This window comes from Aulonocara stuartgranti (assembly GCF_965226115.1).
Source record: "Aulonocara stuartgranti genome assembly, chromosome: 16".
Classification (NCBI taxonomy): Eukaryota; Metazoa; Chordata; class Actinopteri; order Cichliformes; family Cichlidae; genus Aulonocara; species Aulonocara stuartgranti.
Genome location: NC_138952.1, coordinates 36,740,146 through 36,762,645, shown reverse-complemented (window position 1 = coordinate 36,762,645; position 22,500 = coordinate 36,740,146). Strand labels below are relative to the sequence as shown.

Genomic DNA, 22,500 nt, shown 5'->3' with positions numbered 1-22,500 from the left:
GTTCGTGTTACCGTCATCAGAATCCCTCGTCTTTCTCGTCCACTTTTGGAGGTCAAACTGAAATTAGATATAGCGTATCATAGCATCTATACGCAGCAAACAACGTTATCATATTAAAGGCAGTGCGAGACAATCCCCAGGTCCTCGTCTCTGATGTGTGGAAACCCATCCTGTGGGAACATGCTGCACCAAGCACAGATGCAGGGTGGAGGGCATTCCTATATGGAGATGATGTGTGATGCTCTGTTAGCTGAACATCTTCTCTGTGATGCCTGGACCGTAGCGTGGGAGAGCCCGGTGTGTAAACGTGAGCGCGGCGTGCTGAGTGCGCGTCGGGCACAGCGATCGTCCGAAGCTTAAGAAATGAATCATAAACATGGAAACATGGTTTTAATTAAAGGCAGCTACAGATTCTCACCACTTTGCTGGAACAGTGTAACGATGTCAGACACCGAGCAGCATCACTCTCAGCGTAATCATTAAACTGCAGACTTTTGTTTTTCTCCAAAGTTGAACTTTTCCCTTCAGTTTCATTCGCACTGTCACATCACTGTTCCACTGCGTCCTCGTTCAGCTGATAGAAGAGCATTGGCAGGATGAAAATGGGCCCTGACAACGTGGGAGCTGCGTGCACGGGGACCTCAATGTGAAAAGAATTGCGTCTCCATCAGACTCGTCAGGAGACGCACAACATGTTGCATGAACACACTGGTGTGGACACGGGGCTGCCACTGACTCTTTGGAGCAGTGATCACATCCAAATATATTTTTTAGAGGCAGGATAAGAGTTGACCTGTTTTTACAGTTGAAACAAATGCTTGCGTCAATGCGATCGGCTGTTCCTACCCAGCTAATAGTCCCTGCAGCGTATCAGGTCATTGTTGTGCAAGTCCTCAGACTCATTTAGTTGTTCAGAGTCTGTCTTGTCCTGCTGTCAGACTCCAGCTCCTCCGTCTTGCACTGATTATGATCCTTATTCTGCTGAGGAGATGCTGTGACTACAACACTGGTGCTGTAGCACTGGAACACACTCAGCCCCGGGTTGGATGTGAAAACGATAAGCGCGTCGTGAGGATATCAGCTGACATGAAACACAAACAGAAGCTGCCTCGACTCAACTCTTAGCTCACAGGGATTATTAGCTGTACATTCTAATGGCCATGTTTAGTGTGAGCGTTCGCCACTCTAACACTTTAAAAGATGAGCAGCAGCCACACAAACTGACTGGGCAGCAAGGAGACAGCAAACACATGTTGAGATTTATATTTCTGACCTGAAAGGAGGGAAGGAAACTCAGATTAATGTTGTCTGCTGTGGCAACTCTGCTTATTCCATGACACAGAGAAACTGCCCGCGGCCCTCAGACTCTTCTGGGATGCAGGGATCTGCTGCAAGTCACGGGCACTGTTGGACTGAGTGTGAGTGGAACAGAGGCGTGGGTCAGTCCTCCTGAAGGCTGCAGCTTTGTGATGATCTGTCACAGCCACTTTTACTTTGGTGAAGCACTTGGTGGCTTACAGGTTAAAGGTTTGGGTTAGGCAGTGCAGGCAGCTGTAGTAACCTCCTCAGTCATCATCAGCAACAAGGGAACAAAGAATCTGACTGACACATGTCAGAAGATATTCCAGATGTTGGTCTGCAGAGTCGTGTGAGTGTGTTTGCTCACATGTCTGCAGCCTTCTGACTGTAGGTGATCAGCTGTAACAGAGATGCTGGTGTCATCTTTAAGTGAAGGATGGAGAAGGATTGACAGCGGTACAGTGCTTACTTCACATTAGTGGAGGTAATGCACCCACGTTATTCGTTGACAATAATAAAGAACCAGGAAGAAGCTGACGTTAGTAATTTCTCCACATTTCCATATTCACTTCATCTAAATGATAAAATATGCGCTGAGTGACACGGCGGAGGAGGCAGGCTTTTTGTTTGGAGGCTCCGAGTGATGGAGGAGGCTGGAAGCTCTGCAGCTCCTGTGGTGTCCGTGAAAACAAGCGTGTGTGTGCACAGGAAATTTACTGGCAGCTCTCAAAAGTCTATTTTTAACAAAAGTAAAATAAATAAATATTGTTGTCTTCTAAACTTCCAAACTGAACCATTCTTCATCAGGCAGGAGAGTCAGCGATGGGCTGTGGCACTCTGTGAGCCTCGACGCCAGGAACCTACAGATCACTCTGACTGTGGATAACGAGCCCTCCTCCACTATTGAACTTTGGGAACAAGTGCAATCCAGAGGCAGCTTTTACTTTGGAGGTTCGTGGATTTACACACCAATATTAACATAGCTTAAGACGTTCTCCTTTACACGCTAACCCAATGTTTCCTGGGAATAAAAGCTAAAGGTTGTATCGTGTGTTATTTCCATCCAGGCTGTGCTGCGACTGCTCCAGACTGCCAGGGCTTTGCTCCGGCGTTCCAGGGTTGTATGCGGCTCATATTCATCAACAGCCAGCTGATGAATCTCAGTCATGTACAGCAAGGACTGCTGGGGAATTATAACGAGCTTCAGTTCGACACGTGCAATATAAAAGACAGGTAAAGTATCCTGAATGTGTTTGAGTAAGAACATGGCTCAGACGTAGAGCTGCTGAAAGCATGCACACGTGACTGTTGAATGTCAAACATTATCCAAGATGGCAGCACAGCCTCATCCATGCCCACTCTGTTAATTTGTGGATGACAGCGTGCTGCCTGCAGCGCAGCCTGAATGTCACTGACATCTTGTCCTATAGAGACAAACTGACAGGATCGTCCAATTAAAGTGCAACAGAAAACTGGCGAGTAGCTTCCCTGGCAGAGGGCTATGCTAACAAGCTGCCTCCCTACTGTCCTGTGTGCCGCGCTCTCCCTCATTACCCCACAGCTGCAGGCCCTGTGAGCACCTTCATGTGGATCTTGTACAGGATTGAAGTAAACATGCAGACTGCTTTTTCTTCAGTTTCACATGTCTGCTGTCTAAGCCAGCGTTTGCAAACACAGGAGCGACGGCAGTCTCCCGTGTCAGTGAGGCGAACGGCGCGCTGCAGGAAGTGACCGAATAAAGAAGGCGATGCAGCTCCAGGAGATGCAGCTCCAGGAGCATGCTTTGGTGCTCTTCCACGTGATTTCATTTATTGAAGGGCGTCAGTCAAGAAGCAAACTGCCACTAGGATTACACAAACAGCATCAGGCTGTCTTTGATGAAACATGGCTGAAACTTTGGTGCAGATACTGCAGCGGTGTACAAACTCACCCTCCTCAAGATGAGTTCAGCCATCCTCTGTTTTCTTTAGCAGCCATCCATACGTCCATTTCTACTGCTGGCCACAGGGACAGCAGTCTCACTGTAGTCCAAACATCTCCCAGCCTCTGGCTCTGAATCGGAGATGTTCTCAAACCAAGTGAAAAACATTTCCATCATGTTCTGGGCCTCCTCTTGGATGGACGAATTACTCAGCTTAGATGCATCCAGAAGGCATCCTGACAGGAAGCCTGAACCATCACTGAGGGAACAGCAGCTCTACCCTGAATCACTCAGATCCTCATTCAGCCTCTGCTGTCACTTTATCGCGGAGGCCAACATTTGGTGCATCTCTAAAGCTGAGCCAGGACACCCTTCAGCTTTTGGTTGGACCCTGTTCTTATTCAAATGATGACACATACAGCAGTACCACTGCTTACATTGTACCGTGTGGGCCAGAGGGCTGCACTGTGTAGAGTCACTGTTATCATCCAGTGCACACACTTCACAGCATGCCAGCCTGCACTCCCGTCTTTATGCTTGAACTTTAATTTAGGCTCCAGCAGCTCCTTGGGGAAACTCCTTCATCTTCATGCTAACTGTGTTTGTCTTTGCTTTGGTGTTGGCTTGGTTACGTATTTTGCACTGAATAACCATTTACTTCCTGAAAAAGATTGATTTATCAGGCTTGTGTTTATTATTATTATAACATTTAAAAACTTCAGGGCTAGCTTACGCCGTCGAGTTGCTGTGATACGAGAGTGGGATGTTTGTTAGTGAGATCCACCTTGACCAGTGACATCTGATTTCTCACCCGTGTGGTGAGAGCTCGGTCCTGGGATGTATTTACTGGGTGAATGAGATCAAATGGCAAATTAACTGCTAATAAAAATCATTTGAAAACTTGAGGGAGGTGAACCTATGATTTCCTCGTTTCTGTTCTGAGCCTTTACTTTGACGATACGAGGAAATGAACTCAGACTGAAGCTTCTTTGCTTTCGGTCTAATTACACTGTGACTCACTTTATTGTTCGTGTGCACCTGGGTGTGCCAGCTGCTGTCATTTCTTGACCTGTAAGGTCAACCGTGCACACAACATCAGAAAATAGCCCGACGGTAATTAAACCGACGGCTGCAACCTTATCCGTGTTGCGGCCGGCCTGTGCTGCTGCAGTTAATAGGTGAGAGATAAAAGTGCATGAAATTATAGATGCATGCTTGAAAGGCTGGCAATTATGTGAAACTGAAGGAGGCTCGAGGACGGGACTATTAATCAGAAGAGTGCAGTTGAAAATTTTCCCTGAAACACGTTTTGTGGTGAAATCCTATTAACGGGCATTCTTGTCTGAAGGTGACAGAGATGCATTTATTTTTAGAGAAGCGCTGCCACGGCTCCACTTTCTCAAATTCAGACAAGGGCGCAGTGTGTGAAAAAGCGTCAGTTCACACTTGTTTTTATTTTTACTTTGCACAACATGAATCAACAGCAAATGAGTCTTTTGGGGGACTTCAAAGCTGGTGTTCATGACAGCACAGGAGCGAATAAAGGGGAACGTGAGCACGGCTCTTTCTTACCTGCTGGATAAAAGATCGGCTTTGTAAACACCAACAAAACAACTGCTTCTGTTAGTCGCTAATGCAGATGCCTGGAAGCCGCCTATTTATGTGGGTTTGTTTGTTTTTCCTTCTTTGTGGTTGGAAGTAAAGTGTTATCATCCTGAGCAGCTCCTAAAGCCTCAGTTGTTCTGAAAGTTTGAAAGAGCTCAGCACATTAGGAGGTAGCTTCAGATTTTTCAATTAGTCAGCAGACGGGAAAGTTAATTAGCAAACGTTTTGATAATCAATTAATTACAAGCAGTCAAAAGACAGAACATCTCTGCCTGCAGCTTTTTCAATGAGAAAACTTGTTCTGTGTTGTTTCTGACATGCTAGCATGTTGCATGTCCTTCACTTTAAAATCGCTGCTTACAGTCTGAAGAGAAGGACCAATCATAGATGCATGCATAGATATACCCCTTTGGTAGCGGTGACAGAGGGCCGATCTGCTCAGCTCTGTGTGGTTTTGTGTGGCAGAGCATTTGAGCTAACATAGCATGCAGACGCTAACAGCAGCAGCATTTCTTTCTTTGTGAACCTGAGAAGCGTCATTACTGAAAAGCCTGTCAGGTCTGTGACAAACCTCTCCTTGGATGTGTGTATATACACATACAGCTGTCCCTCACTGGACAATCACACACTGTCCATAGATGTCCCCTCATCTTAGCTTTATTAGTGACTTTAGCTGGAAATGTGACTGAAGTGTCACGGTCGTGTGATGAACCGCCAATCCGACTCTGGAGAACGCAGGAAAACACGCATGGATGGGGTTTGAAGTGTACTCTGCTTCTCTGCTTTGTGACTAACTGTAATGACAGATGTTCATCATTGCAGATCCACTCAGTCCTGTTTTGTTTAAGTGTTCCTCAGACAGAGATTCATGGATCAGAAACAGCTGAACTGCAGTTCTGGCAGAATGGCAGATACCACAGATGAAGATCGCCGCGGTTAGAGCTCCAGATTGTAAAGCTAAAATCTTCTTATAGCACCAGTTACAACAACAGTTACCTCAAAGTGCTTTATATACAATATTAGAGAGAAAAGCTGCAGCAATAGATGATCCCTGATGGGGAAGCACTCGTGTCAGCGGGAAGGAAGAACTTCCTTTAAGTTTTATTTCACGAGCTCAGTGATGATGAGCGATGATGGATGAGGGACCGTGTACAGGGGAAGGCCTCGAAGGAGACTGGCCGGGCCGATCCCCGTGTACCAATGAGAAGTGAATGAAAGGAGGGGGGGGGAGAACAGCAGGCATTCACACCCCTCCCTCAGGCTGGGAGGGGTGTGAATGAGATCCCGCTCCTGACATTCAGATAATATCTCCACTTAAATGTTTGCTCATTTAAACATAGCATACAAAATCATTATTTATTATTAGTAGGAATAAATTGAGACAGTAGAGTTAAAATTTTCTCACCGTTCGTTCATGTGCATGGTCTGAAGTTCAGCTGATGAGTCCCCAGACTGTGAAACGCTGGTGCTGTTGGTGAACGGTGTGTGCACATTATGACTCTTCATGTAAAGTCGAGAGAGTCACCCCAACAACGTACAGTCAAGCATACAGTGGATCGAAATGTCGTCGTGCTGGATCAAAGGTTCAAACTGTGGAAATAAAGTGATTCAAATGTCCATATATCAGGTACAATCACTAAGTAAATGAGTGGATTCCTAAACTGTGCTTTCTTTGCAGATGCCTTCCTAACCTGTGTGAGCACGGAGCGCGCTGTTCTCAGATGTGGAGCTCTTTCTCCTGTGACTGCTCGGGGACGGGTTATGCTGGAGCGACATGTCACAACTGTGAGCACTTTGTCTCACTTTCATTTCTTCACCTCCTCTCAAAGCCGCCATTACATCCGCCGCACCGCCCCATTTAGTCTCGGTCTGCCGAGTTGTGTCATTCGATTCGGCACACATCCGCCAGCCTCGCTCGTACCTTTCTTCACCTGTGCAGAGCAAAAAAAGCTGTCCTGCTTCGACTTGACAAGACCTTTACAACCGATGCTGCTATTCTCACTTTCAAAATTCTGAGAATCTTTTTTCGCTACACCCTAAATAGTGTTAGACTGGCTGACTTTAGACTGACTCTGCATGTAGGAGCTTTTCCTTACGGCTGTCATTTTATGACATCGCCTTGATATTTGCTGTGGAGACGGCTGTTGGAAAGTATGTGTGAAATTCCCCTGCCCCAGAATACTGATATCTTGTTTATATGCAGGCAAACACAGTCGTGTTTGGCTGATGGAGAGAACATGGCAGATAAGATCATCTGCTGAATTAAAAATAGGGCCTTTCATCAACTTCCCCGTAAACACGTGAAATCAACTTTTCTGTCTGGACTCAAAACCTGAAACCTGACAGAGTCTGAAAACACTCAGCAGATTCAATGACATTCAGAAATGTCTGGCTTCATCTCTGGAGTTTGCACACACACACACACAAGCCCATTCAGCTATCTTAGTGAGGACCTTCATTGACGTCACGGTTTCCCTAGCCTGACACTAAAACCACATTTTGAGCCTCAAAAATGCTTCAAACTTGTGAGGACCGTGAGTGAGATTTCGGTGCTCACAAAGATAGCTAGACAGGAACACACACACACACTTCTCGTGCTGAGTTCAAACTGCATGACTGTGACAAAAAGGTCTCATTTTGCCCTCTGGGTGGTTTTAGAAAACACTCCACTGGACAGCACCTTACTATCCTGGTTATACTGGCTGGCACTAGCATCATAACTGAGACTTGTTAGCTTTGACAGATGCAGTGGCTGGAAACATTCATTAGTAAACTCGAGACTTATGTGGCCAAAGGACTGATGAGGTATTTGTCATCTTTCCTTCCACAATCCACAGATTCACTGATCTTCCTGCAGTGTTTGTGTGTGTATGTGAGTCTTTGGCCAAAGTGTTCTCCAGGTCAGTTTCAATCAGACTGTGTAGCTGTGAACTGATTTATGTTTGTGCATCTATAGATGAGAATTTGTGTCTTTCTAAGGCTACGTCCACACGTACACGGGTATTTTTGAAAACTGAGATTTTCCGTTTTTGTTTTAAAAAACAATCCCGTCCACACGTAAAGGCAGAAATGAAGGAAAACGCTGCTATGAACATGCCAAAGCAGCAGGTGGCGCTAGATTCCTAACCGTGTAGAAATGTTGGCCAATCAGAAGTCTAGAAGCCTCGGTGGGAAAAAGTAAACAAAGCTGGGGCATAGAAGCAGAACAGAGTCGTATGTGTGGAGGGACAGTAACTGTGTGTATATGTAAGCATTTAAACACTGCAGAGAGTAGAATTAACAGTATTGTAGAAATTCATTTCACCGAAACAATAACGCGGTGCACACTGTGACGTCAAAAAAGGCGCACAGCTTTGACGCTGCGTTTTCTCCGTTTTTCTCGTCCACACGTAAATGCAAAAACTGAGTTTTAGAAAATATCCACCCTGGCCGGAGCTTTTAGAAATCTCCGTTTTCAGTGACCGAAAACGCCGTTGACGTGTGGACGAAAGGTGCAAACGCATAGAAAAATCTGCGTTTTCAAAAATACCCGGGTAAAAGCTAATTACTGAGTTCTTTTCCTTTGTAACCACACCCTAACAAAAACATGATTACCGTATTTTCCGCAATATAAGGCGCACTTAAAGTCCTTTACTTTTCTCAAAAATCAACAGTGCGCCTTATTTATGGATTCTGGTTGTGCTTACTGAGCTCGAAATAATTTTATGTACACAGCGCTCAAAAATCTGTCAGAAACCGCACTGCTTGATGGATTGTTGGAGCATTATGGCTAATCTGGGTCTTAAACTCTGTCTGCTTCAGGTCCCAAAGTCAAACAAACACACAGCATCACTGAGAGTTAAAAACTCGCTAAATTCTTTCATCTTTAATAAAATGATCAGTGTTGCTGCTCTACCAGGTGTAACAATTAAGTTAAACATCAGGCATCCATGAAAACAGGATTTATTACATTTAACGGAGTCAGAAGTTAGCAGGAAGTTAGCTCGCTAGCTTCCACCGAAACATGATATAGCATGTTCTGACTGAGAGATTTCTGAGAAATTCAAACGTACAGCTCTGCTCTCACTTCCAACATAAATGAAGACAGAAAACTAAACAGCAGTGAAGTTTGTAGGGTTACTGAAGTTGGGCTAGCTGCTATATAATGATGTGCTACGTGATCGCTAGCAAATAGCTATGTTAGCATAACATAAACACACTGAAGCTGGAGGATGAACGCTAACACTTTTCCACTCGATAAAAGTTAAAGAGACAAATGTAATCACATGGCAGGATGTTATAAAAGGACCAAACTTCAGTCAGGAGAACAACTGAGATAACCCATCCACAATACGAGGTTAGTCATTAATCGTGGCTCAAAGAAGTGACAGTTCGTCTTGTAACCGGAAAGTTGCGGGTTCAAGTCCCGGCTCGGACAGTCTCGGTCGTTGTGTCCTTGGGCAAGACACTTCACCTACCGCCTACTGGTGTTGGCCAGAGGGGCCGATGGCGTGATATGGCAGCCTCGCTTCTGTCAGTCTGCCCCAGGGCAGCTGTGGCTACAACCGTAGCTGCCTCCACCAGTGTGAATGAATAGTGGTATTGTAAAGCACTTTGAGGGCCCTGAAAAGCGCTATATAAATGCAATCCATTATTATTATTATTATATACTACAACAACACGGGAATAGAGCCGCTGTGAGAGAATTCAGCAGTAATGAATCAATGGCACGGAAGTGGAGGAAGCAAGACTCTGACTGTTTTGTTTCGTGTAGCCGGGCTTATAATCCAGTGCGCCTTACGGTCCAAAAAATAACGTTTGTGAATATTTTTTACAAACACACAAGGTTACAAAATTCATTTCACAGCTACACCGTCTGATTTACAAGTACAAAATATTTATGAGCACAGTTTGAGCCCATAGGGGTCATGTCTGTTGTTTTAGAGGTAGTAACCTGTGAGTTATGATGGAGCATGAACAGGATGAGCTACTATGTCGCTGGTGTTCTGGTTCTTCAGGCACTCGGGGGCATCATCCTGCCGTGGGTCTAAACTAAAGGTTCGTGCTGTCATGTTAGTCTTTCGCCTCATCTGGCTCTTCAAAGCAGATCCTGTGGTATCTAGAGGAGCTCACAAAGGCCTGTGCTGTCATGTAGTTTTAATTGTTCTCCTTGAGTTTTTTTGCTTTTCTGTATTTGGATGCTTTGTGATGTCTCTGCCATTTATCTCAGTTTGTTACATTGACTTCTATTTTTGAAAAACATGGCGTACAAATAGGCTGACTTGACTTAATTATTTTCATCAAATAATAGAAGTTATTATGAAGCCAGCAGCAGACAGTAACGTTTGTTTGCTGTCCTTTCATCCCATTAAAATGACAGTCACTGCCACAAACAAAGGCCTCTGTTAGTGTGTATCTCTGTGAAGATGTTTAAGATGTTTCTTGATGTGAATCGATTTGTGTGGAGGACACTGGTTCAGGATGTTGGTGCCATAATTAGCATAAAGAAAAAAGCCAAAGCATGGACATCGTTCACTTCTATAATACAGCACAGAGTTCATACATTTAGATAGGTTTTGTGTATTCATGACTCATCCAATCGAGAGCCGTCAGAGCGTGGGCTGATTGTTGGACGACTGACTGATTTCTGTCCCACTCTGCATCTTGCAGCCATTTACGAGTCTTCCTGTGAGGCCTACAAGCTGAGTGGCAGCTCATCGGGCTTCTACTTCATTGATCCAGATGGGAGTGGTCCTTTGGGGCCCACACAGGTATACTGCAACATGACAGGTGAGATCATTGTAGACCTCGTGTTGTCACCTTTTACTCCATTCAACATCACCCGAGAACACAGAGAAAGCTCAGAGTAAAGAGTGCACTGGCTTATAGATTAGCCTGCATTGATCCAGAGCCAGCAGCAGTCTAGGTGACCTCCTGAGGGTTTTTAAATGCATGTTCGGTGTGTGTTAAACACAGATTTAATCTTTCATTTGTTTCCAATCTTTTGGTTCTTTATGTATATGCAGCATGCTGCCTTTTGTTGCCTCGATCTTTAATCAGAGGGAAAGGTTTTCATGGTGTCTTCATGAATGATGCTTCAATTAAAAGGTCATCTTGTCCACTCAAGTATGGCTGAGAGCAGAAATGTGGGATTTGTTGCTTCTCAAATCAAAAAGATTACAACTTGGCACCGGGTTAGTTCAGTCGGATGAGCGGGCGACCGGCTGGGGTCGAGTCCGACCCGTGGCCCTTTACCGCATGTCTTCCCCTCTCGCTTCCCTGTATCCATCCAATAAAGCCAGTTAAAAATATATTAAAAAAAGATTACAACTTGACAGGCTTAGAGATCTTGAGCCCCCTCCCAGTGGCCTCCAGAGGCTCGGGTCATTAACGTCAACAAGGGTTAATCCCCTGCACAGTGCATTTCATGACAGTAATTCTGGATGTTTTGGATGCAGGGCGAGTCATGGTGCCATGAAAACGTTTAAACTGTTAAGTCGTTTGAAGGAATGCATAAATCTGCACATTTCTTGGGTAAAAGTTTTGGTTTTGACCTGATCCCAGCTCAAAGTCACGTCTGCAGCACTCGCCGTGCTGCAAACAGGAATATCCACATTCATTTTCACAGAAATTTGCCCATTGATTTCTGAAATCTCGGCAGTTATCTGTTGCTCGTGGAGAAACGAGGAAAGTTACGTCGAGGCAGAGGAGTCGATAAAATAATTACGAATGTCGCTGTCGGCAGCACAGATATCGACAGTGATCGCGTGGCACCAGGCTGCGTTTGGGAGAGGGTTGGTGTTGGTGTTTGGGAGCTGTGGGAGCAGACTGATGTCACCAGTGTGGGTGTTGTGATTTGGGAGCCAGAAAGAGCTTTTGATGGCACAAACACAATATGCTCTGTGTCACCTGAGATGTGACTTTTGACAGACAGGCAGAGGGACACGAGCTGATCCACAGTCTGCATGACATATAGGACAAAACATATTGAGTTTTGACACTCTGGAGGCCGTGCTCGTCACCGCGCTGTCACAACTTTCCCAGCTGCTTCGTCCCTGCAAGGTTAATGTAGCAGTGATGACATTACAGAGCGAACGTGGTGTTCTCTGCTGCTCTCGTCCAGGGTTTGTTTTTTCAGTCGTCTACTTGAAAATCTCAGTCGTTCTGCAGCAAATATGTCTCAACTTGACCTCAATTAAGGAATCCATTAGAGATGTAAATAACTGTAAGCCTGCCAACCTGATGAGAATAATCATGAAGTAGGACACAGCCGTCTGATTTTATCCAGAATATTCTGTGTTCGTATGTGGATACGAATAAAATCAGGTTCTTTTTCAAAGTGTAGGGTTTGAAGTAGAGATGGACCGATCCGATATTACGTATCGGTCCGATACTGACCTAAATTACTGGATCGGATATCGGAGAGAAATAAAAAATGTAATCCGATCCATTAAATATCACGAAAGCACCTCACAAAACTTGCCACACGCCGTAACTCAGCTCATAACAGTAGCACGTCGCAGCAGTGTGCGTCACGTGCTAGAGCGGCTGTGTGTATTTGTAGCCTCGCTACCAAACCAGCATTTCATCTCCGAGGAAGTTTTCCCAGAGAGAAGTAAAGCAAGTGTGTAAGTTCATCTCTGAATGTTTGTAAAGCATTCCAGCGTTAAGCTTAACAAGCGATATATGGAGCGACTGCCTCTCTCTCCCTCTCCTGCTGCTACTTCAATTGTGACACTGATCAATGATCAGCTGATCGGCTTTTCTGTCGCGAGTCCGTCTCTCTTCTTTGTTTATCGCCCACTTTGCACCAGAAAGAGGAAACCAGCGGCTGAACAACCGCAGCACGTTTAAGCTTGATCAGCTGTTGTTAGAATTTATTTAATATTACTTTCTACTCGAGGATCTTTTTCTACAGCTGACGGCTGGTAACTGTGCAGGGGCGGATCTAGCAAAGTTTAGCCAGGGGGGCCGATAGGGCATGAACAGGGAAAAGGGGGCACAAAGACAGACTTTTCTTTCTTATTCTCATTTAAAATGTCGAGCTTTTAATAAATAATTATCTGAATCTTACACCCAAAGTTTTAATCTGATGTAAAATGTATAGAAGTCCATTACTGTATATAGTAACTAATAAGTCTAAAACACCCCAGTAAGCTGTAGTACGTTTTCCTTTGGGTACCATCTGTGCAGTCTGCAGTTCTGTTGAACAAAGATGTTGAATCTATTTAATTATTCTTGAAAAAAATAATTTATTTCTGTGCATTTTTTTTCACACTGCATTAAATTAAAGTTGATTATGTCGATTAATAAACTCCCAGAGAGCAGCCATTTGGCTTTAGCATCATGAGGTGGAGGGCGGGGGGTGGATCCCTTTTTTTTTCGTCAATAACAAATGATAAGTCATGTCTTTGTTTGTTTGTTTTTTACTTCAGAGTTTTGCCAATCAAGTCATTTTCAGTTAGCCCTTTATGCACGTTTTGCATAACTATTTTTAAATCTCGGTAGAATTGCGACCACATAAACTAGCACAATAATTTTTGTTGCATATGAAACCGGAGGAGTTGTACTTACATCTTATGCATTCAGCTTGTCCTCGGTCACGGTTTCCTTCCACATGTAGCTTTGCAAAAATTGCATAAAAGCATTTGTAGCAACAAAAACACAATATTCCAGAAACAGGCTTTGCCGATCTGATCAGCTGTTCATAAGACTTCCTACTGGGAACAGACGTCAGCGCGAACTATCGCATGTCCGCCATTACCGTCCCGAAATGCGGTAGTTTTTTCCTATAGAGCATTTACAAAGATATGCTGGTGTTTTTAAAATTCATGTCTGAGTTTATGCCTTTGTGAATAGTTTCTGGGATGCTTCGAACTCAAATTACACTGGAAACAGTTCATTTCGATGCACATGCTGGTTTTTTGCAAATTTGCATTAGAATATTTATTTTTGTTTTTCCTGCAGTATATAAAAAGAAAACTATGAAGACACTCAAAATAAATTTCCTGTGGTTGGAAACTATTTTGTGCAACTTTTTTCTATTTTCAGTTTCGGGTGATGAACCTCTTAAATTTCTCTAACTAGAAATATTTGTAAAAAAAAACAAAAAAGATTTTCTATACGATTTTTTTGTAGTTTATTCTACTTTTTTGCAATTTATGTAATTACTACGGACTTCATGCATGCACATTATTAACATTTGGGATATAACAGTTGTGTTGATGTATAGCAACTTGAAATGCTCCCAAACTACAGCATGTATCTTGGTGCAGGAGGTGCTGATGTTGGCTTCACAGTAACGCGGGAACATTTTTCTTGCAGAGAAGAAGGTGTGGACCGTGCTGTCCCACAACAGCACAGCTCCGGTCACAGTTCAGACCTCATCCCTTCAGAAACCTCACGTCATGATCTTCAACTACAGCGCTTCGGCCAAACAACTACGTGCAATCGTATCTGGGTCGGAACAGTGCCAACAGGAAGTGGTTTACAACTGCAGGAAGTCCCGTCTTTTTAACACAAAAGGTCAGTGGCTGTCCTAAAACATGTCCCGTGCTGTCACCAGTACCACATCACTGAGAACAGCTGCACTGGATTCAGACGAGTAGACACTGGACACGTGCGTCAGCAGAAATACAGGGCAAACCTGTTTATATGCTCTTACATGCATTTGCTTGCTGACCCCACGGCTGGCTCCCCCCCACTGTGGGACTGAGTGGTGTCATCCAAATGAAGCAGCTGAACGTTGTGTTATTTGTGTTGCATTGTCAGGCTGTCAGCCCGGGGCCACGTTGGAAGCGGCTGCCCCCTTCAACATCCCCTCGCCCACTGCTTCCCTACTCTTGTTATAGTTTAACAATAACCTGAAAGGCTGTGTCCAATCTTTTGGTGTACATTCATCTCAGATCTCTGGCACCTAGGGTGTTCCAAACATCCGAGCACTCGTGCTTAAAGCATGAAAGATTCATGATTCTGCTGTTCCCTGGGTAGCATGTGTGCACAAACAAACAAGTTCATTATCACCCCAGACATCAAACAAGAGCCAGAACAGCGTATTTCATAGCTGCGTGAACACTCGAAGAAACAGTCGGAGTTTTGTAACGGCCGTCTTTGTTGTTTGGACGCTCGTAGAATAAGTAGAATAAACTACAGGTCAAATGTCTTTTTGTAATCCACTTCTCTGAGCGTGCAGGTATAAACAGCATCCATTTAACCAACAGTGTTACTCAACAGAATATGCAAATCGCTCTTAGACGAGATGCCACTCATCGTGCTAATTTAGCAGAAAAAACAACAGCAGTAGCTGTTCAAAGGGGCCGCTGGGTTTTCTGGTGCAGCCCTGCCAAAAACATCTGAAGTTCACCTCCAGTTGTGGCGTTTTGCTGTGCAGCATGTCCTCTGACTGCCAGCCTGAACACAGATGTTCAGTCATGTCCTCGTACTGAAACCACGCAGCCCTGGTGTGATTTGCATTTTAAACATGTTGTTTTTTCTTTATTAAATACTCATAATGAACTCAGTTTGCTTTGAGGCAACTGTGGCTTTTAACGTGACAGTGAATTAGTATTAAACATTCACAACAGCGCTTTAATTACTCGTCTTTTTGATGTCCTATTCAGCAGTCTTCTTTGTTCTTTTCACATTTTCTTTTTTATCTAGCAAGATTTTCCTGTAGATGCATCCTTTATGAACTTACCCTGGAATTTACATCAGACGGCTCACTTTTTAAACACTTGTTTTTAAAGCTGTGCTAAAGTGGCTCCTAGAAAATAGAAAATAGCACCAAGTGAAAATTGGTTTGTCAGCTGTTGCACCGTCAGGTGACTTTATATTGGGACATCTGTTGTCTTATTTTTAACACAAAAAAATTCATTATGCAGGAAATCAAATGAATTCAAATGATGTCATCATTGATTCCAGTGTGGCTCTCAGCACCACCTGCAGCATCACAGCTAAGCACACAGTGAGTGGAGTCAGGCGCGAGAGTTCGTGCCAGACCGTCCTCCGTCCATGCGTCCACTTATGCTTAACAGGATTGGACGATAGGGGCAGCGCCACCTGTTGCCGGTGTGTGTAAAACGTGGGGCAGAATATTTGAGCTGTAACAGCAGAAGCTTTGTTTGTGTCCTCCAGCTGTCCTGCTGTTGGCCCGTGTCCTCCTTGTCCACCCCAAAGAGGACATATTTGAAAGAAATAGCGCAACAGCCACGTGTCTCTGCAGCATCAGGTACAACCATCAGACAGGTTACATGACGAAGACTGATGGTGCACAGTGTGATGTTGCAGTGAACCTGTAAGATTACTAAAATGGTAAAAGGTAACTGCAGGTGCAAACATAGACAAATAATATGGACAGAAGTGTTTCTGTTCTCTGATTTTGACTGGAGGACAAACCGAGACCTCAGTGTTAATTGAATTTAAACAGGCTGTGTACTTGGTTTGAATGTAATCCAGAGTAGCTGAGAAGCTTAGAGAAGGTTGTAGTCGTCAGGCTGTTAAGGTGCAAAACTTAATGAAGCCTGAAGCATTGTCACAGGAGTTTTCTGGGATCGTTGCTGCCAGCAGCGACAGAGGTCAGTGTATTGAATCTTTTTATCTTAAAATCTGCATCCACTGCAAAACGCAGCATCACCCAAGCTCTACTCGCTCTGCTTCAGTGCTGCTGGACGATCAGGAAGTGGATGATACTGACCTCTCTGAGCTGTGGTCTTCATTTGTTTCTCATTTCTAGAGCATACATACAGACTGGAAATATGAAATATGACTCTAATTTAATTAAACCTTTGACTTGAAGTCAATATTAACTTAAGGACAAATTTATCTGACATGTTAAGTTAGATAAACATTTTCAAACCACAAATCCTGATTTTCCATTGCAACAATACAAAATTTCAATTTGACTAAATGACACAGAAGGAAAATCCTGTCCTGTGGGACCTATTGTACTACAGGACAATAAGTCCTGTGGGAAGAAGGAGCACTGATGTATTCCCTCCCCCTCACATATTTATAGCTCAGAGTATATTTAATGAGCTGAATGCTGCCCCTGCACTGCATACAAACCTTCACACGCTGATTTAAATGTAGGGCTATTTGTGTTTAGCCCACAGTTTGACCCCACACACAGACACACAACATTTCCTAGTAGTTCCCACCATGTGCACTTTAAAGTTGTCATCCCCCTTAAATAGTAGCCCTCATCTGTGTGGGTGCAAAGATTGTGAATATTAACCCTGTCAGAGCCAAAGCATCAGAAAAGATCAAACTGAGATGTTTATTAACCCTTATAACAAAATCCACATTTGCTTTTGCTGCATCATGTTGGATATGATATATTTTTATTCTATATTTATTCTATACATGTGATACATTGATACATGCATGTGATACATTGATACATGCATGTGATACGTTGATACATACATGTGATACGTTGATACATGCATGTGATACATTGATACATGCATGTGATACATTGATACATGCATGTGATACATTGATACATGCATGTGATACATTGATACATACATGTGATACATTGATACATACATGTGATACATTGATACATGCATGTGATACATTGATACATGCATGTGATACGTTGATACATACATGTGATACATTGATACATGCATGTGATACGTTGATACATGCATGTGATACGTTGATACATACATGTGATACATTGATACATGCATGTGATACATTGATACATACATGTGATACGTTGATACATACATGTGATACATTGATACATGAATGTGATACATTGATACATACATGTGATACATTGATACATGAATGTGATACATTGATACATACATGTGATACATTGATACATGAATGTGATACATTGATACATACATGTGATACATTGATACATGCATGTGATACATTGATACATACATGTGATACGTTGATACATACATGTGATACATTGATACATGCATGTGATACGTTGATACATACATGTGAATGTGAAACATTGACACATACATGTGAATGTGATACATTGATACATGAATGTGATACATTGATACATACATGTGATACATTGATACATACATGTGATACATTGATACATGAATGTGATACATTGATACATACATGTGATACATTGATACATGCATGTGATACATTGACACATACATGTGATACATTGATACATGCATGTGATACATTGATACATACATGTGATACATTGATACATGCATGTGATACATTGATACATGCATGTGATACATTGACACATACATGTGATACATTGACACATACATGTGATACATTGATACATGCATGTGATACGTTGATACATACATGTGAATGTGAAACATTGACACATACATGTGAATGTGATACATTGATACATGAATGTGATACATTGATACATACATGTGATACATTGATACATGAATGTGATACATTGATACATACATGTGATACATTGATACATGCATGTGATACATTGATACATACATGTGATACATTGATACATGCATGTGATACATTGATACATGCATGTGATACATTGACACATACATGTGATACATTGACACATACATGTGATACATTGATACATGAATGTGATACATTGACACATGAATGTGATACATTGATACATGAATGTGATACATTGATACATACATGTGATACATTGATACATACATGTGATACATTGACACATACATGTGAATGTGATACATTGATACATACATGTGATACATTGATACATACATGTGATACATTGACACATACATGTGAATGTGATACATTGATACATACATGTGATACATTGATACATGAATGTGATACATTGATACATACATGTGATACATTGATACATGAATGTGATACATTGACACATACATGTGAATGTGATACATTGATACATACATGTGATACATTGATACATACATGTGATACATTGACACATACATGTGATACATTGATACATGCATGTGATACATTGATACATACATGTGATACGTTGATACATACATGTGATACATTGATACATACATGTGATACGTTGATACATGCATGTGATACGTTGATACATGCATGTGATACATTGATACATGCATGTGATACATTGATACATACATGTGATACATTGATACATGCATGTGATACATTGATACATGCATGTGATACATTGATACATGCATGTGATACATTGATACATACATGTGAATGTGATACATTGATACATACATGTGATACATTGATACATACATGTGATACATTGATACATGCATGTGATACATTGATACATGCATGTGATACATTGATACATACATGTGAATGTGATACATTGATACATACATGTGATACATTGATACATACATGTGATACATTGATACATACATGTGATACATTGATACATGCATGTGATACATTGATACATACATGTGAATGTGATACATTGATACATACATGTGATACATTGATACATACATGTGATACATTGATACATACATGTGATACATTGATACATGCATGTGATACATTGATACATGCATGTGATACATTGATACATACATGTGAATGTGATACATTGATACATACATGTGATACATTGATACATACATGTGATACATTGATACATACATACATGTGATACATTGATACATGCATGTGATACATTGATACATGCATGTGATACATTGATACATACATGTGATACATTGATACATGCATGTGATACATTGATACATGCATGTGATACATTGATACATGCATGTGATACATTGATACATACATGTGAATGTGATACATTGATACATACATGTGATACATTGATACATACATGTGATACATTGATACATGCATGTGATACATTGATACATGCATGTGATACATTGATACATACATGTGAATGTGATACATTGATACATACATGTGATACATTGATACATACATGTGATACATTGATACATACATGTGATACATTGATACATGCATGTGATACATTGATACATGCATGTGATACATTGATACATACATGTGAATGTGATACATTGATACATACATGTGATACATTGATACATACATGTGATACATTGATACATACATACATGTGATACATTGATACATGCATGTGATACATTGATACATGCATGTGATACATTGATACATACATGTGATACATTGATACATGCATGTGATACATTGATACATGCATGTGATACATTGGGCAATGATGTATCACAACAGTCATTTCTGTGAAGGAGACAGGAAACACATTTTTCCTGTCAGTATTCAGCCAGTTAAAGGATGTGATTAGAGAGACCTCTCCTGCAGGATGTATTGATTGTAGCCTGTTGTGGTTTGTGTTCCTGTTTGATGTCTCAGGACTATTTTAAAATGTGCAGCGGACAGCGATGAATACACAGGATAAAGATGTGGATTATTCCCATCCTTTGTAATGCAAATGTTGGTGCATACTCATTGTTCCTGTAGCTCCTCACTTATGCATACAATTAACATTTGTGTCACCAGTTTTGCCAAAGTGATGGATGATGTTAAAGTGAGTTTCACAGGGATGCTTCCGGCCTCTGACCCCACTGCTCACTGCTGTGACATGTATCCATACATAAATCTTTGCCTATAATGCTGCAGGATGAGAGCCCCCCAGCATGTAACACTGATTATGCATTGTGACATGTGGCTTAATGGGCTTCTCCATGCCAGCTGGCCTCTGTGCAGAGCAGGGTCACACTGATTGAAGCTGTTTAACCCTTTAGTTATGTTTTTGGTTTCAGGTAGTGTGGCGTCATTTCACTGTTTATCACATCACAGCATTTAAAAGAAACAATAATAATAATATTTTATTTCATACTTCTTTTCGATGGTGTTGTTGTAAATTAAAAGAAAGAAACGGTCTTTGGGTTTCATGTTGTTTTTTAAAGCCAGTGGTTTTACTTATATTTGCTGTACTGTGTGAGTCCTTTGCAGCGGCGTGCTGACTGTGGTTTGGTTGCAGATGGCAGTCCGCTTTCGTGGTGGCTGGACCGGGAAGGAGAAAAGAGGAGCTACTGGGGAGGCTTCCTGCCTGGAGTTCAGCAGTGCTCCTGCAGCCTGGAGGAGAACTGCATTGACATGAACTACTTCTGCAACTGTGATGCTGACACAGACACATGGTACAGACAGCGCACACATGGCTGCTTTTATTCACGTCATGAACACTATTCTGTATCCTGTAGGTGAATTATAAAACTGCTACTGCAAAAAAACAGCTACCAAAGGTTAAAGCGAACACAATCAAAAATGATGATAAATCATTTAAACCTCACGTTGATGTAAAAGAGTCCAGTGCAGCGTTCTAGATTTAGGAAGCGAGACCTTCTGTTTCATCTTTACATCATTTGCATCATCACTGGATGTGCTGCACACACTGCTCTGCCTTTGAAAGCTTCTCGAGCCTCCCTGGTTTTCTGATAAAGGACTTACTGCAGCTTCTTTGTTGACTGCAGACGGGCCAGTCGACTCCCAGACCCCTCACTACAGCTGGACAGGGTGTGTGTGTGTTTTCAGTCAGGAACACCTTTCTTGTGGAAGCTGCCCGTCTTTGTACCTGGCAGCCTCTCCATCACACACATTTATTTTCTTATTGCACGTTTCTCAGCTTGTTTGTGTTTAAAACATTGGACATGTCGTCTCTTTAGCTGATGTCACACATCCGCGTTTTACAAAGAACCTACTTTTTTGTAGGAGGCAGTGATAATCTGATCCACACTGATGTGAGACCACAGCTGTGTGTAGGAAACAGAAGGACACATGAAATAATGACAAATGGATGGTTTATCCATGAACTGTGAGACAGACCATGTGACTAACGAGTCGCCGTTGTGCTCCTCCCAGAGGGAACGCTACCACCACGAGCAGCTCAGGTTCCAGGATTTTGTCGAAATTTGTCTGCTAAAAATGAAGCGAGTAGATCATACAGTGTTCAATGTCATTTTCACACTCCGATATCTGCAGCTCATTATCTGTTTGGGATTGTGTGAAAATGCCTTTGACATATAGCACAGTTTAATCCAAAATGATTAATTACATAATATTTCACTTTTGATTAAACTCATCATCGTTTCTGAGCCATGAATGAAGAAACAAAGGCTGTGCTGGAGTTTAAACATTCTCAATGGCTTTGTTTATGCTGCGTTAATCCACTCCAAAGCCTTCCTGCTTGCAGCTCCATGTTTTCACAGGCAAATGTGTGCTCTGTGATAGATGGTTCCCTTTATGGGGTGTTTACCGCGCGCTCTGTGCTAACGGAGCTGAAAGTCAGCCTTTATCTGGACCCCCATGAAAGAATCGGGCCCCTGAGGATTGGTGTATTACTATTTATTCGGTTCTTTTCTCTGTTCTGTCACAGGGCTAATGACACAGGAGTCCTCTCCTACAAAGACCACCTACCAGTGAGCCAGATAGTGATCGGAGACACCGACAGAATGGGCTCGCAGGCTGTCTACCACATCGGCCCTCTGCGTTGTTATGGAGACAGTAGGTGATCACCTCACTGTTGAAGCTACTGTTCCAGATTTGGCTGCAGATGGAGGCTGATTAGAGACACAAAATGTTCACACAATGTCTTTGCGACTTGTGCTTTTATGTTTGTCGCTGGATCGAGAGTTAAAGCCTCATCTGTGGTGCAGGCAGGATCACAGAGATTTCAGTTCGCTTCCAGTAAATAT

The 22,500-nt window shown here is 42.4% G+C and overlaps 1 protein-coding gene across 2 annotated transcripts in view; it reads left to right on the top strand.

The window, feature by feature from the left end:
• Positions 1 to 22,500, top strand: part of cntnap5a (contactin associated protein family member 5a) — a 135,797-nt gene that overhangs the window by 83,358 nt on the left and 29,939 nt on the right. For both annotated transcript variants that reach the window (XM_082507948.1, XM_082507949.1), the window contains 7 exons: positions 2,107 to 2,250; positions 2,367 to 2,532; positions 6,504 to 6,610; positions 10,475 to 10,594; positions 14,129 to 14,329; positions 20,790 to 20,946; positions 22,182 to 22,309. In XM_082507948.1, the coding sequence (XP_082364074.1) occupies positions 2,107 to 2,250; positions 2,367 to 2,532; positions 6,504 to 6,610; positions 10,475 to 10,594; positions 14,129 to 14,329; positions 20,790 to 20,946; positions 22,182 to 22,309 (1,023 nt within the window). The remainder of the gene's footprint in view (positions 1 to 2,106; positions 2,251 to 2,366; positions 2,533 to 6,503; positions 6,611 to 10,474; positions 10,595 to 14,128; positions 14,330 to 20,789; positions 20,947 to 22,181; positions 22,310 to 22,500) is intronic.